The sequence below is a fragment of the Euleptes europaea genome, chromosome 10 (genome assembly GCF_029931775.1).
Source record: "Euleptes europaea isolate rEulEur1 chromosome 10, rEulEur1.hap1, whole genome shotgun sequence".
Lineage (NCBI taxonomy): Eukaryota > Metazoa > Chordata > Lepidosauria > Squamata > Sphaerodactylidae > Euleptes > Euleptes europaea.
Window position 1 is genome coordinate 13,964,563 of NC_079321.1, and position 14,071 is coordinate 13,978,633.

The 14,071-nt window shown below is 45.9% G+C and overlaps 1 protein-coding gene across 1 annotated transcript in view; it reads left to right on the forward strand.

Annotated features, from left to right (window-relative positions):
- Positions 1-14,071, forward strand: part of SETDB2 (SET domain bifurcated histone lysine methyltransferase 2) — a 52,933-nt gene that overhangs the window by 12,624 nt on the left and 26,238 nt on the right. Inside the window, exons 7-8 of the mRNA XM_056856860.1 lie at positions 444-669; positions 5,240-5,465. Of these exons, the coding sequence (XP_056712838.1) occupies positions 444-669; positions 5,240-5,465 (452 nt within the window). The remainder of the gene's footprint in view (positions 1-443; positions 670-5,239; positions 5,466-14,071) is intronic.

Below are 14,071 nucleotides of genomic sequence, written 5' to 3' on the forward strand. Positions count from 1 at the left end.
GCTGCCAAAGCAACATTTTTTTTAAAAAAAATCTGCACAGCCAATCAGAAGCCTTGCTGGGCAAACGCCCTATTTGGCCCCACCCACTTCCTAAAAAGTCTTTGTGGGCACCAGAAAAGGTGTCGGTGGGCGCCATGGTGCCCATGGGCAACACAGTGGGGACCCCTGGTCTAGACCGTTATGACAGATGGCCATCTGTCAGCAATGCTGTTTCTATGACCTTAGGCAGATCATGAGAGGGAGGGCATCTTGGCCATCTTCTGGGCATGGAGTAAAGGTCACGGGTGTGTGTGTGGGGGAGAGGAAGTTGTGAATTTCCTGCATTGTGCAGGGGGTTGGACTAGATGGCCCTAGTGACCCCTTCCAACTCTATGATTCTATTCTATGATTCTGTGTCTCACTGCATGAGAGGTTGGGCCCCAAACGTTTTGTTTTTCTTCCAGGCAGGCTGATGAGCAGAGCTGAATCTAGACAGGTGGAAGGCGGGGGTCATGAGGCCAAAGAGGAAAACGTGGAGAGCCGTGACCAAAGCCCTGCGTTACTTTCAAAGAAGAGAAAGGTGGATTCCGCGTGTTCTGACTCGGAGATCGAATTTGTCCAAACCAGTAAAGACGGTTCCGGTGAGAAGCACAAAGCCTTGCCGGAAGAAGCTGAAAATCAACCTAATGTGTAAGTAGCGAATTACACTAGGGACGTTCACAGGTTCTCTTTCTTTGCTCACTGTGACCCAGGCGATTCGATTTCTCCCAGGGGCCGATAAACTCATGAGTGACAAGAGGCAGTGTAGCCCCGTGACCAGTTTTGGGGCCTTCTGCAAGAGCATGTCATGGCCCTAGAAGCTGTATCTTTTTTTCTTTTTATTTATTTATTTTTATGCAAAGGGGTACAGAAAAAAGAAAACAAGGGGGGAAAAGAATGGGGGGAAATCAAAGAAAGAAATATGCCTGTGCCCAAGCTTCAATATAATAGTACATATAATAGTACATACACCATTTATCAACTTTGAACTTAAATTTTTTATTTCCAATCCTAGTTGTTGGTTTATCATTCTTCTAAATTACACGATGAAGAACAAAACGGCTGGAAGCACTTAAATAGTAATTAGTAATCAAGTAATAACTATTACGATAGGATACATACATGAACCTTTCTATATCAGTTGAACTGAATCTGCAAACTTCAAATACTAGATACTAGTTTAGCATTTTGTTTCTCTGTACGTTGAAAAAAAAAGGCACTTAAGACTCATTAATATTTATCATAGATTGGTTGCCATTTCAACTTAAAGTCATCTATTGAATTCATTTTCAGCAAATGTATTAATTTTGACATCAGAGCAAAGTCAAATAATTTGTTAACCCATTCAGCAATTTCTGGAGTCGTAGACATTTTCCAATAAGTTGCGTCCAAAATTCTGGCAACAAGGCCGTTCCTTTTTCTGCAGTCTTATTTGCATTGCGCTTGGGATAGAAGATGGGGCATCCTTGTCCTATCTAGCATCTGAGGCTGGCGCTCTGGGCAGAACCCCTTCTGCGTCGTTCCATCCTGTTCTTGGCACAAAATTGCAATTTTGGATAGAAATTGATAGAACGACACAGATGGAACGACACAGAAGGGGTTCTTCTGGCGAGGTCGCGGCGAAGTCTTGCATTGGGCCCACCTTAGAAACTTTTACAGTTATAAATAGGTCTTTGCGATGTCGAAAGAATTTGCATAGAAAGCTGACGCAAAGCCAGCAGGGTGTCTCGTTGCCAACGCTCTGCATAACGAGCAATTAAGAATGCAAGCACAAGCTGGGGTCTCCCCGGGGAGGGCCTGAGGCCTCCCGTGAGTAGCTTTTTGGATGAAATCAAGCCGCCTTCGCTATCTTCAACTACTTCATGCGAAAGCCGCATCACTTAATGGTTGACCATTTCTCCTAACGTTCTCTCCCTCTTTTATCTGAAGTCAGGTTTGTGCCTGTTTCTGTTGAATATATTACCAAAGAGATGCTAACGAGAGGACGTTTTGGAGGACGTTGATTCATAGGGTCGTCATGAGTCAGAAGCGACTTGACGGCACTTAACACTCACACACAAAGAGATAAAACAATCTGTTAGCCCACTTGATAATGTACATGGGTCAGAAAACATCAAATCCATTGTCATCTGTAGGCTAATCAAGGCGGCTGCGTTGAGAGCCCCACACTTTCCCGTGGAAGCTCCTGATTACACACATGAAGCTTCCTTATCAGAGCATTGGTCCATCCAGATCAGTATTGTTTACTTGGACTGCCAGCTGCTCCGGGATCTCAGGTGGAGGTCTTTCACATCACCTACTGCCTGGTCTTTTTAACTGGAAATACCGGAGATTTAACCTTGGGACCTTCTGCATGCCAAGCAGATGCTCTACTGCTGAGCCACGGCCCCTGGGTCTTTGGATGGCTCACCTCCCAGGCAACGCAGCGGTTGCTTGCGAACAGAACTCTTGGGAGGTTGAGGGGAGGATCTCTCCAGAGGCTGCATTCCCGCCTTGATCAAAGCACAGAAGTATCAACATGCCGCTGAATTCTTAGGTTTCTGTCTTGCAAAGTTTCCAGCAAATGCTGGGTAAAGAATCTGACCTTCTTTGTCATTAGAACATTTGTCTGGAATTCTCGGTTGGTTTTCATTGTGTAAAAGCCCCATTTTTAATTTCTCGTCAGAATTCAGAGCTATAGCTATAACACCTCGAATTGGAATAACGAAAGGATGAAAAGACCCCAAACCAGAACGTCAGTTCTTCAGAGTTGCCGGAGACAGCAGGTAAAAAAAACAAAAAAAAAACACCTCAGAATGTATTTATGGCCGGAGTTGTGGGCTTTTCATTTGGAGTTCAATGTTCCTTTCCGGTTTCCTGAAATCTGTTCTGTATCAAAATGGAGTTAGTGGGTACAACTCTGCTTGTTGCTAACTCAAAGAACAGTTCCTCACATTGGGGCTACTCAAGTCGGATGCTCAATGGGGTCCTTTTATTTATTTAGCGGCCTGACTTTCTCTCTATGGCTCAAGGCGGATGACAGAGTTACAAAAGACACTATGCAGTAAAGAGAGAGTAGAGCGTACTGCGAACAGTGCAATATGGCTGGATTCCACAAGTGAAAGAATGATGAAACACAGTACAGTACTTAGCACAAACTGGATTTCACAATTAGAGAAACCAGATCCAGTATGCTTGGATTTCCCAATTACAGGATGCTGAACTATATACAGCGTAGTATATCCAGTAAGCAAAGTGGTGTAAAGTCAGTATTGTCTACTCAGACCAGCGGCTCTCCAGGGTCTCAGGCAGGGGTCTTTCACATCACCTACCTGCCTGGTTCCTTTAAATGGAGATGCCAGGGATTGAACCCTGGACATTCTGCCTGCCAAGCAGATGCTCTATCACTGAGCCACAGTGACAGGCCCACTCCTGCACAGCCCTGCACTGTTGCCGGTCAGGAGCAAGCCAAGCCCTGCAGTGTTTTGGCCACCACCTCATTGTGCCCCCCCCCACAAGCAGTCGCTTGTGTGGCTCGGCTGGAGTAGCATCCGCGCTGCTTAGCGACCTCTTTAAACATGTCCCTCAATCGCCCTTAAATTTAATCGTGTTTTTTAAAAAATTGAAGCATAAACGTCCTTTTCTCTCTACCAAATGAAATGTTTTGCTGAACTGTAGTAGTTTTTTTCTGGATTACTTTTTTCAAATAGGACTGTACTTGGGGGGAAGAAGATGTTGTTTTGGAGAAGTTGGTGCTCACTAGGTGAAAACATTGCATTGATGGGGGGGACCCAAGAGACCTGATGAGTTTCTTTCTCAGGGAATCACTGATGCCACTTCTTCTGAAGAAGAGAGTCCCGTGTGCCACAGATCAGCAAGGAGACGTCTGATCATGGGAACAACGAGGAAAGGGGGTGAAAGTAGGTTTGCTCTTTTTTTGGGGGAGGGGTTTCGCTTACCTAAAACAAATTCAACGTTTATCAAAGCTGTAGAGCAGTGGTTGCCAACCTCTTTTCACTTGAGTACCCCTTGGCAGCCCATTTCCATAAATTGTACCCCCTCATATTACCAAAATGTTTGTAATTAGTATAGTTGCTTTTATTTAAAATGCCTCTTCCCGCCATTATTCCTTGCGTGGACACGGCTGACCTTCAGTCATGCTGTGAAGTTCCTTGTGCTGTGGTGGCAGATGCTGCTAAAGCAACTTAAAAAAAAAACCCATCACAGCCAATCAGAATCTCTGCTAGGCAAAAACCCCACCTGGCCCCACCCACTCTCTAAAAATACTTGGTGGGCACCGGGAAAGGTGTCAGCGGGTGCCATAGTACCCATGGGCACCCTGTTTGGGACCTCTGCTGTTGTCCTATAATTTCAAATAGTAAATGGCTTGCCAGAGTATTTCCATTTGTTACAAAGCCATAAATTTAGATGAGCTTTCTTATTGGCAAGGTGTCATGCCTTAGACTCAGCCGAGACTCAAGGGAGATACAATAAAATTATTGCAGAAGAACGGAAATGCCCATTTTGTCTGGATCAAGTAGACTCCCTAGCCCACATTGTTTTAAGCATGTTCACAAAATATTGCACAAAATAAAGATATTGCTCCCTGAATAAAACAGCTAATGATATTTTCTGAGAAGCAGATACTGTGTTATCTGCTATCAAGTAGATCAGTGAATTGTGTGAGAAATGTGGCAGCTTTTCTCTATATAGTGTCAAGAAGAAATTAATTTTATCCCCCCCTTTTAAAGTGTGGAATGGCACATGAATGGCTAATGGCTGTTAAATCTAGGGAAAAGAAATCGTAAATGGTTACAAATAATTAAATTTTGAGTGGCTTATTTTTTTGGGGGGGATTTCTAAAGCACTTTAATGAAACTCAAAAATATATTGGATGTCGTGGCTGTAAACACAACACACTGGACTCTGCAGACCCGTGGTTTCCTGAATAGTGATGTAGCGTGGGACATCTTTAAACAATGATCAAGTGGGAAATGCTCGTCTTTCACCCGATGCCTGATGAGTTTAGAAAAAAGGGTATTGTTACATGGTTCTAGAGGTCAGCATGTTTGTCTAGATGAGCTTAGCGATGTTATACCAATCACGTTCTCTACACCCACCCACCCTGAAATGTTTTGTGGACAGAATCAAAAGTACGAGGAGAGCTCAGAGAACGAGCACCCACCAGACTTGCAGAAGCGAATGCAGACTGCCCTGACAAGAGGCCTCTTTCCAATCCCAGCTTGCCCAGTAAACCTGTTGAGCAGGATGGTGGGAGCGTTAAAAAGCCATCCATGGACCTCTTCTGCGCGGACAGTGCACACGAGGGGGAAAACGGGAGCAGCAGACAAGAACTTGCTCATAAGGATGCTACAGAAGGCAAGGGGTCTTGCCTGAAACAGTTCAACAGAGAGGATCTTTGTTTGCTAGATGCCACCAGGGAAGGCAACGTGGGCAGATTTCTCAATGTAAGTAACAGCAGTCCATCTCCTCGTTTGATACCCAGACAGTGGTTTTTTAGAAAAGCTGGTGGACAAACGGCGCGCAAGCCTGTGGCTGGGAATTGTGCAGCCGTTGCGGCTCAGCCCCATGAGCAGCATGGAATGCGACCCCCCCCCAGACACACACACAAACACACACACCCCAAGGCCATGCAGGGACCAATACAGTGAAGCCCTGTTCACATGTTATGGTGAATGCACCTACTTCTTGCCTGGATGTGCGTACGTCTGTTTGTAAGGCAGAACCAAACGTCTGTTCTCTTTGCAATTGAAACCAGGGACTGGGAGCTGAATAAAAATGGGGGTTTGAACTGCACATTCACTGTACGCGCATTGAATGTAACATGAGAGTAACTCAACACATGTACACTGTACACGGATCATACGTACATTAATTGTAACTTGTAAACAGGGCTTTGGTTTTGTTTTTATTGTACGATTATTATTTAGTTTAGCTAGATAACGTATAACTTAAATTTGAAGCACGAGGTAAATAGCTTGTATGAACATACAATTAGAATGCATTTGAATAAGCGTAGATACATGTGTGTGTGTTGACAGTGTTTGTCACTTTGGTGATTTAGAAGTATAAACCATTTATCTGCAAATAATTGAACTGTTTGCCTTCTTTGATTCCTAGAATTCATAGACGTGTATTTTTATTTTATATATTTCAATGTATACCCCGCCCTCAATCTCCAGCCAAGGCTGGCCTCAGGGTGGCTCACATCAGCAATATATACAGATATAGAACCATAAATATACTTTAAAATTAGTAAATAAGTAAATTAGAGAGCCAGTATGGTGTAGTGGTTAAGAGCGTTGGTTTGGAGCGGTGGGCTTTAATCTTGATAACTGGGTTTGATTCCCCACTCCTCCACATGAACGGCGGATGCTAATCTGGTGAACTGGGTTGGTTTCCCCACATGAAGCCAGCTGGGTGACCTTGGGCTAGTCACAGGTCTCTTAGAGCTCTCTAAGCCCCACCTACCTCACAGGGTGTCTGTTGTGGGGAGGGGAAGGGGATTGTAAGCTGGTTTGAGTCTCCCTTAAGTGGCAGAGAAAGTCAGCATATAAAAACCAACTCTCCTTCTCCTCCTACTCCTCCTTGTCCCCCCCCAAGATGGAAATTGATGACAAACAAGGCGTGGGGGGGAATAGGGAGGCCAGCTCTGATGATACCCATTGCTGTCTTCAACTATAGGTATCCACAAGTTTTGTCCCCAACCTTTTATCGCTTGGAGAAGAATTGATCTTGGGAATTTTGCGTGCCTTGTTTAAATTGGAGTAGGTGTATCAAAGATTATTTCCCTGCACTTAGAATAATAGAATCATAGAGTTGGAAGGGGCCATACAGGCTGTCTAGTCCAACCCCCGCTTAATGCAGGATCAGCCTAGAGCATCCCTGGCAAGTGATTGTCCAGCCTCTGCTTAAAGACTGCCAGTGAGGGGGAGCTCACCACCTCCCAAGGCAGCTGATTCCACTGTCATTTTTTTAAAAAATCTTGCTTTAAATGTTAGAAAATGGGGGATGAGGGGTAGATTTCTAAAAAATGTCCTGCTGCTAGAAATGTTTGATTTTGCCACTTCGAACATAATGTTGTGAGTTTGTTGAACAGTTTATCTTCCTGTCTGACTTTCCATCCTTTCATTTTGTTTGCAGCATAGCTGCTGCCCTAATCTCTTTGTGCAGAGTGTGTTTGTTGAGACCCACAACAGGAATTTCCCCTGGGTTGCATTCTTCACAAACAGGTTTGAAATGTTTTCATTCCATTCACTAGAAATGACAACTTCAGGGCGGGGGGGGGGGGATGCACGAGAATTCTCCAGTAAGTTGTATCAGACTTCAACTCCAGTTGCTGGATTCTGCACTTTCCAGCAGAGGATGAGCAGCAAGCATGCTCATAGAATCATAGAGTTGGAAGGGACCACCGTGGTCATCTAGTCCAACCCCCTGCACAATGCAGGAAATTCACAACTACCTCCCCCACACACACACAGTGCCCAGAAGATGGCCAAAATGCCCTTCCTCTCATGAACTGTCTAAGTTCATAGAATCAGCTTTGCTGACAGATAGCCATCTAGCCTCTGCTTAAAAACCTCCAGGGAAGGAGAGCTTACCACCTCCCGAAGAAGCCTGTTCCACTGAGGAACCGCTCTAACTGTTAGAAAATGCTTCCTAAGGTCTAGATGGAAACTCTTCTGATTTAATTTCAACCCGTTGGTTCTGGGCCGACCTGGGGCAACAGAAAACAACTCGGCACCATCCTCTATATGACAGCCCTTCAAATACTTGAAGATGGTTATCACATCCCCTCGCAGTCTTCTCCTTTTCAGGCTAAACATACACAGCTCCTTCAACCTTTCCTCATAGGACTTGGTCTCCAGAACCCTCACCATCTTCATTGCCCTCCTCTGGACACGTTCCAGCTTGTCTACATTCTTCTTAAATTGTGGTGCCCTAAACTGAACACAATACTCTAGGTGAGGTCTAACCAGAGCAGAGTAAAGTGATACCATCACTTCACGTGATCTAGACACTGGAGACCCTTTGTGCAGTGCCCGGGGGATTATGGGAACAGCCTGATCAGCCATAGCTGAAGGTTGTCCCCTGGGCACAATGTAAAACCACGGCTTGAAGAGGACTGGCAAACCCTGTTGAAGTGTGATGGCTTGCCTCTCCAGCTTCTCTGTGCCTACTCTCCACGGAATAACCAAAATTGGAACTGGGGCAGGGTGAAGGTGGGGAGAATGGCTTCCCGCTGGACTGGCCAGCAGTTGGGGCATTCCTTTCGGACACGGGACATGGAGGGTAAGTGCAACCATTTCTCCGATTCTTGCCATTAATGAGGTGATTTCTTTGCTTCCCAGGCATGTAAAAGCTGGAACCGAACTCACGTGGGACTATGGTTACTTACCTGGAAGTATGCCGGAGACAGAGATCCCCTGCCAATGTGGGTCTCATAAGTGCAGGAAGAAAATCCTATAGTATGTTTTTGTAGTCGTTCATCTAGACCGATTAGCACTTTGTTGACGGGAAAGAAGAAATCGTGTGTTACTGGGGCTGGTAGGCATCAAAGTGTTTATGAAGTGGTAAGAGAAGCTGTCATTCGATTGGCCACCTGAGAGGTTTGTCATGGACCCCCTTTTCTGGACGGAGGTCAGCGCTCAGCCCAGAGGCAAGCTTATCTGGTGTTTTTTGCCTGTCACTTGACAAACGACACAAATGATACTGTGCTAAATGCACTTAGGACAGGTCTTCTCAGAGAAGTATTTTAGTCTAGTGAAGAGCCAGTGTTGCATGGTGGCGGCAAGGTCAGATTAGGATCAGGGTGGCGCAGGTTCGGGTCCACAGAAGCTCACTGGGTGAGCCCACCTCGCTCATCCTGACCTCCTTCACAGGCTGTGGTGATGATAAAATGGGAGAGGGAGACCCACATTGGCCGTGCTTAGCTCGTGGGAGGGATAGAAATGTGATAGGTCTTTCCTAGAAGAGGCAAGAACCTCTGTGTAAGGAGACAGAGGTGGGTGACCAATTGTAAATTGCCGGCGTTCATGGAGAGCCTCGGGCAGTACTGAGAACAAGGTTAAGACCACACTATTTTTCCTGTGATGAAACATGAGAGGAAAGTGTTACAAATACCGTGGACCGCCAAAAAAACACAAAACACAAATAAGTGGGCTCTAGATCAAATGAAGCCTGAATGCACTTAACACACACACAAGCCCACATAATATCAGACAACCAAAGACTGGTGGTTAAGACCATGCTATTTTTCCTGTGTTGCAGCATGAGAATCCTTGGAGGAGTGGTGGTGGAAAGTGCCGTCAAGTCACAGCCGACTTATGGCGACCCGGAAGGGTTTTCAAGGCAAGAGACTAACAGAAGTGGTTTGCCATTGCCTGCCTCTGCATAGCATCCCTGAACTTCCTTGGTGTGGTCTCCCATCCAAGTACTAATCCGGGCCAACCTTGCATAGCTTCCAAGATGTGACGAGTTTGGGCCAGGTCAGGGCGGTACAGGCATGCAAGAACTCAGACTCAATTTTGTTTCCTGCCTTCTCTTTTAAAGTGAGGGGAGGGGGAGTGAGGAACAGATCGGAGGATCTTTACTGAACTGGAGGAGGAGGAGGAGAACAGGTAAAGGGACAGTACCACAAAGAGAGGAGGGGAATTAATGGCTATGGTAGTTAAAAGGAAAGCTGATGGTGAAGATACTTTCCCAGGCGGGCCCAGATGCAGCTCTAGCTTGTCTTTCTCTCTCATCAATCCAGAGTCATAAATCAGATAAAAGTCACACCATGGTGCCTGGAGGCTTCCCTGTAGAGAATCAAGGAGTAAAGCAATGTGCATTTTTTCAGTAGGGAACAATGTTAAAAGCCCCCAATTTTTCCTCTTCCGCCCTCCTAATCTTGATACGCTTTTTATTGTATACAAAATTATCACACGTTGCCTGCAAAACACCAGTCTTTGGTTGTCTGATATTATGTGAGCTTGTGTGTGTGTGTGTGTTAAGTGCGTTCAGGCTTGATTTGATCTAGAGCCCACTTATTTGTGGAGTTTTTTGGCGGTCCACGGTATCTGTAACACTCTCCCCCAACACCACATTTCAAAGGAATCTTATTTTCTTCCTGTCAGCTTCCTTCACTGTCCAATTTTCACACCCATACACAGTAATAGGGAATACAATGGCATACCAGTGACATATCCTCATACTTAATAATTTTTTCTAGCTTGCAGCAGATTAAACCCTGTGTGTAGCATTAGCAATTTCACTTTCTATTGGGACTTCTCTGTATCACATTCTGACACCTTCCTCATCATTGGTGACTCCTGGATTCCTCGTATCACAAGCAGTAGAGCTGCATATTTGGAAAGATGTGCCACATGATTGGATTTCTAAATTTATCAATTAATGGCTAGTGTGGTGTAGCTGTTAGCATGTTGGGCTAGGATCTGGGAGACCCAGGTTCGAATCTCCACTCTCCCATGGCAACTTGCTGGGTGTCCTTGGGCCAGTAATACACCCTCAACCTATCTGACCTCACAGGATTGTTGTGTGGGTAAAATGAAGGAGAACGATGTCAGCCATTTTGGGTCCCCGTTGGGAAGAAAGGTGAGGTATAAATGAAATAAATAAATAAAATTGTAAAGAAATTTTTCCTCTGTGAAAGAAATGCAACATTCGATAATTTCTGCAACAAAGTAGTCAACAAGTACAAATTCTGAAAGACATCAATACCATTTCTATGATGCCCAATCCTGGATGTTTCTGGAACCAGTTTTTAATGTCATTTTCTACCATTTTGAATGGTATTCATTGATTGATAGAAATGCATTCTGGATCTTATGGTGTCCGCAATGTTTTGAAACATGGATTTATCTTTCTCATCCCATTTTTCTTCTGTCGCTGGAGAATTATGGATTCTCTAGCAAGGACACGCTGGTTCTTTCTCCCTTTTTTGCCACCAGGTATGGTAAGTCTCTTGTGTATTGGCCACAATTCGGTCCCTTTCAGTCATAGTCCTGGTCTGCTTCAGGTTTTGGGAAACTTTAAATGGTGACGGCTCTTGTTTGTTTAGAACTCCCTGCGATGCCCTCAGCAGGCAGGGGGACATTTCTGGGGTTTGGAAACCACCAGCCCAGTCATTTCTTTCTGACACAGGTTGTTTCATTTCAAGTTGACCATTGCAAGCACCTGAAGCTGTGGTTAGCTTCACCCATCTTAGGGTTACAATGCCTTCCATGGGAGAAGAGCTGCAATGCTGTAACCTGCCCCCTTGCTGAGGAACCTCCCTGAGACAACTCCTCTCCCTCTCTGTCTTCTTTGTCTTCTCCCTTTTCTTCCTGGTTGGCTTGGTTTCCCCTTCTGCTCCCGTATCCTTCTCTCTCCTGGGGAACCAGCGTGGCGTAGTAGTTAAGAGCGGCGGACTCTAGTCTGGAGAACTGGGTTCGATTTCCCACGCTTTCATGCGAAGCCTCCTAGGTGACCTTAGGCCAGTCACAGTTCTCTCCGAACTCTCGCAGTCCGCACGGAGGCAGGCAATGGCAAAACCACCTCCGAACGTCTCTTGGCTTGAAAACCCTACAGGGTCGCCGGAAGTCAGCTGTGACTTGACCGCACTTTCTACCACCACAATATATCTTCAGCAGGCTGATTCCTAAATCCTACAAGTGGGGTAAAGCTCAAGAATGGGATTTTTCCACCCCCTTCATAATGCAGCTCACTGAGATACCCCCCCATTGTGATTTTGGGGGTCGGCATGGGAGGCAAAGTGGAGCTCTACAGTTGGAGAACAACAGGTGAATGGGGTTGTCCCCTTCTTCCCTTCGTGGACATGCTGGTATATTGGCAGACATATCCCTTTGGATCCACCTTACCCTACATCAGTTTTTTTGTTGGGACTTATTCTAGAAACCAGTAATTAAAAAATGAAATAAATCATCAAAGATTAACTATGTTCCCCCTTTCCTTGTTACCGTTGAGGGGAGTTGTTCCTTTTTCTGTCACTGGAATGTACCAATCAAATGCCAACAGTTCATATAAAATGTTTTCTCTTTTCTTGGCATTGCAACCTGGAGCATGTTTTGTGATTTCATACTGCACTTATTAATGGCAAATGTTTGTTGACCCATCTTCGACCCTGCTACCAATGTTAATGCCAATTCATTGCGATTTCCTTTGTTTCGGTTTCTGGTTCCTCAATTTTTCCAACATTAAAATCATGCTTCTTGCCTTCTGGTTTATCTCCCAGCTTTCAGAATATTATGCTACCGGCTTCATAAACAGAGCACGAGGGAAGGCTTCCTGGTTTCAGAAGACTTCAGTCTCCAGTTTGCCAAGACGTCTGAATGGGGGCATCTGGGCAAATTGGGTAGTTTGTTTCCTTCCAACAAAATGGGATTCGAAACATGTCTAACAGAGTACTCTTGACTTTCAATCCCAGCCCTAACTGAATGCCTTTCCCTCTTGCCCCAATACAAATTTTGGAGTCCCTTTGTTTTTTTCCAAGCCGGGTACATTTCTTGATTAACACTTTAGGGCAGGGGTGTCGAACTCATTTGCTACAAGGGCTGGGTAGGACATAAATGTCACTTGGCCGGGCCGGGCCATGCCTCGCCAGCCCAGATCGGGACTGGGGGAGTGGCCACCTCGGCTGGCTCGTGGGCCGGATAAGAGCTCTCAAGGGGCCGGATCTGGCCCATGGGCCGTATGTTTGACCCTGCTTTAGGGTTTCTGTTTATCTCCATTGCAGGAGCCCAGGCAACCCAAATCACAGCCGGCTTGTCTGCGCTGGGAGACTTGCTGCACGAGTTTCTTCCCCAATGAAGGGCAGAGAAAGAGAAAGCAATCTTTGTTTGAAGATGGCTCTTGACAGTTGCACTGTTTTCTTTACACACACCTCCTGTCTTTCCTTTAACTCTACCAGCTTAAGGATAATCTTGTATTGCAACAACCTCAAAAAAAACCAAAACCCAAGTCCTGAGAATGAAGTTTTGCATTTAGATTGGGGGGGGGGAGTACACCTCTTTTCAGGGGCTAGATTTCCCTAATGCCTCTCCCAATGCCATTCTTTCCCTAATGCCTCTTAAGGGGGTTGGGTACAGAAGGTTACACCCTTTCCAGTGCTTCCCCCCCACTCCCAGTTCTGGCCAGTCCTGGAATTGCTGTTTTCAGAGCCACCTCACTGTGGGAAGCTGTGGCATCTTTGCAAAGCAACAGTTGCTGCCCCTGACAAGCTGCCCTGGCAAGTCTGAGCCGAGAATTCACTCGTTTCCCCATGTAGTTCCGGTAATACAACTAAACCCTCACACACACACCATTGATTCCCTGTTCCAGAGCTGAATGAGGAACTTGGCATAGAATATCATACGCACAGATGCTTCTCTTCTGAGTTGACTTGGGAGTTCCTGGGGGTGGGGGGAAGAGCAGCACAGGAAGGACTCAAGCCTGCTTTTCTTACTCTTTTAAAGGAATGGTGGGGCAGGGAGGTTAAAAGTCGGCGTGGTGTAGTGGTTAAGAGCGGTGGTTTGGAGCGGTGGACTCTGATCTGGAGAACCGGGTTTGATTCCCCACTCCTCCGCGTGAGCGGCGGAGGCGAATCTGGTGAACTGGATAGGTTTCCCCACTCCTACACACGAAGCCAGCTGAGTGACCTTGGGCTATGGTTGCCAGGTCCCTCTTCGCCACCGGCGGGAGGTCTTTTGGGGCGGAGCCTGGTGAGGGCAGGGTTTGGGGAGGGGAGGGACTTCAATGCCATAGAGTCCAATTGCCAAAGCGGCTATTTTCTCCAAGCGAACTGATCTCTATCGGCTGGAGATCAGTTGAAATTGCAGAAGATCGCCAGCTAGTACCTGGAAGTTGGCAACCCTACCTTGGGCCAGTCACAGTTCTCTTCAAACTCTCTCAGCCCCACCTACCTCACAGGGTGCCTGTTGTGGGGGAGGGGGGTGATTGTAAGCTGGTTTGATTCTGGTTTGATTGGTAGAGGAAATTGGCATATAAAAACCTCTTCTAAAAGGAGTTTACTGAGCTGGAGGTGGAGGAGGGGAATTAGTCAAGGGAAAGTGGA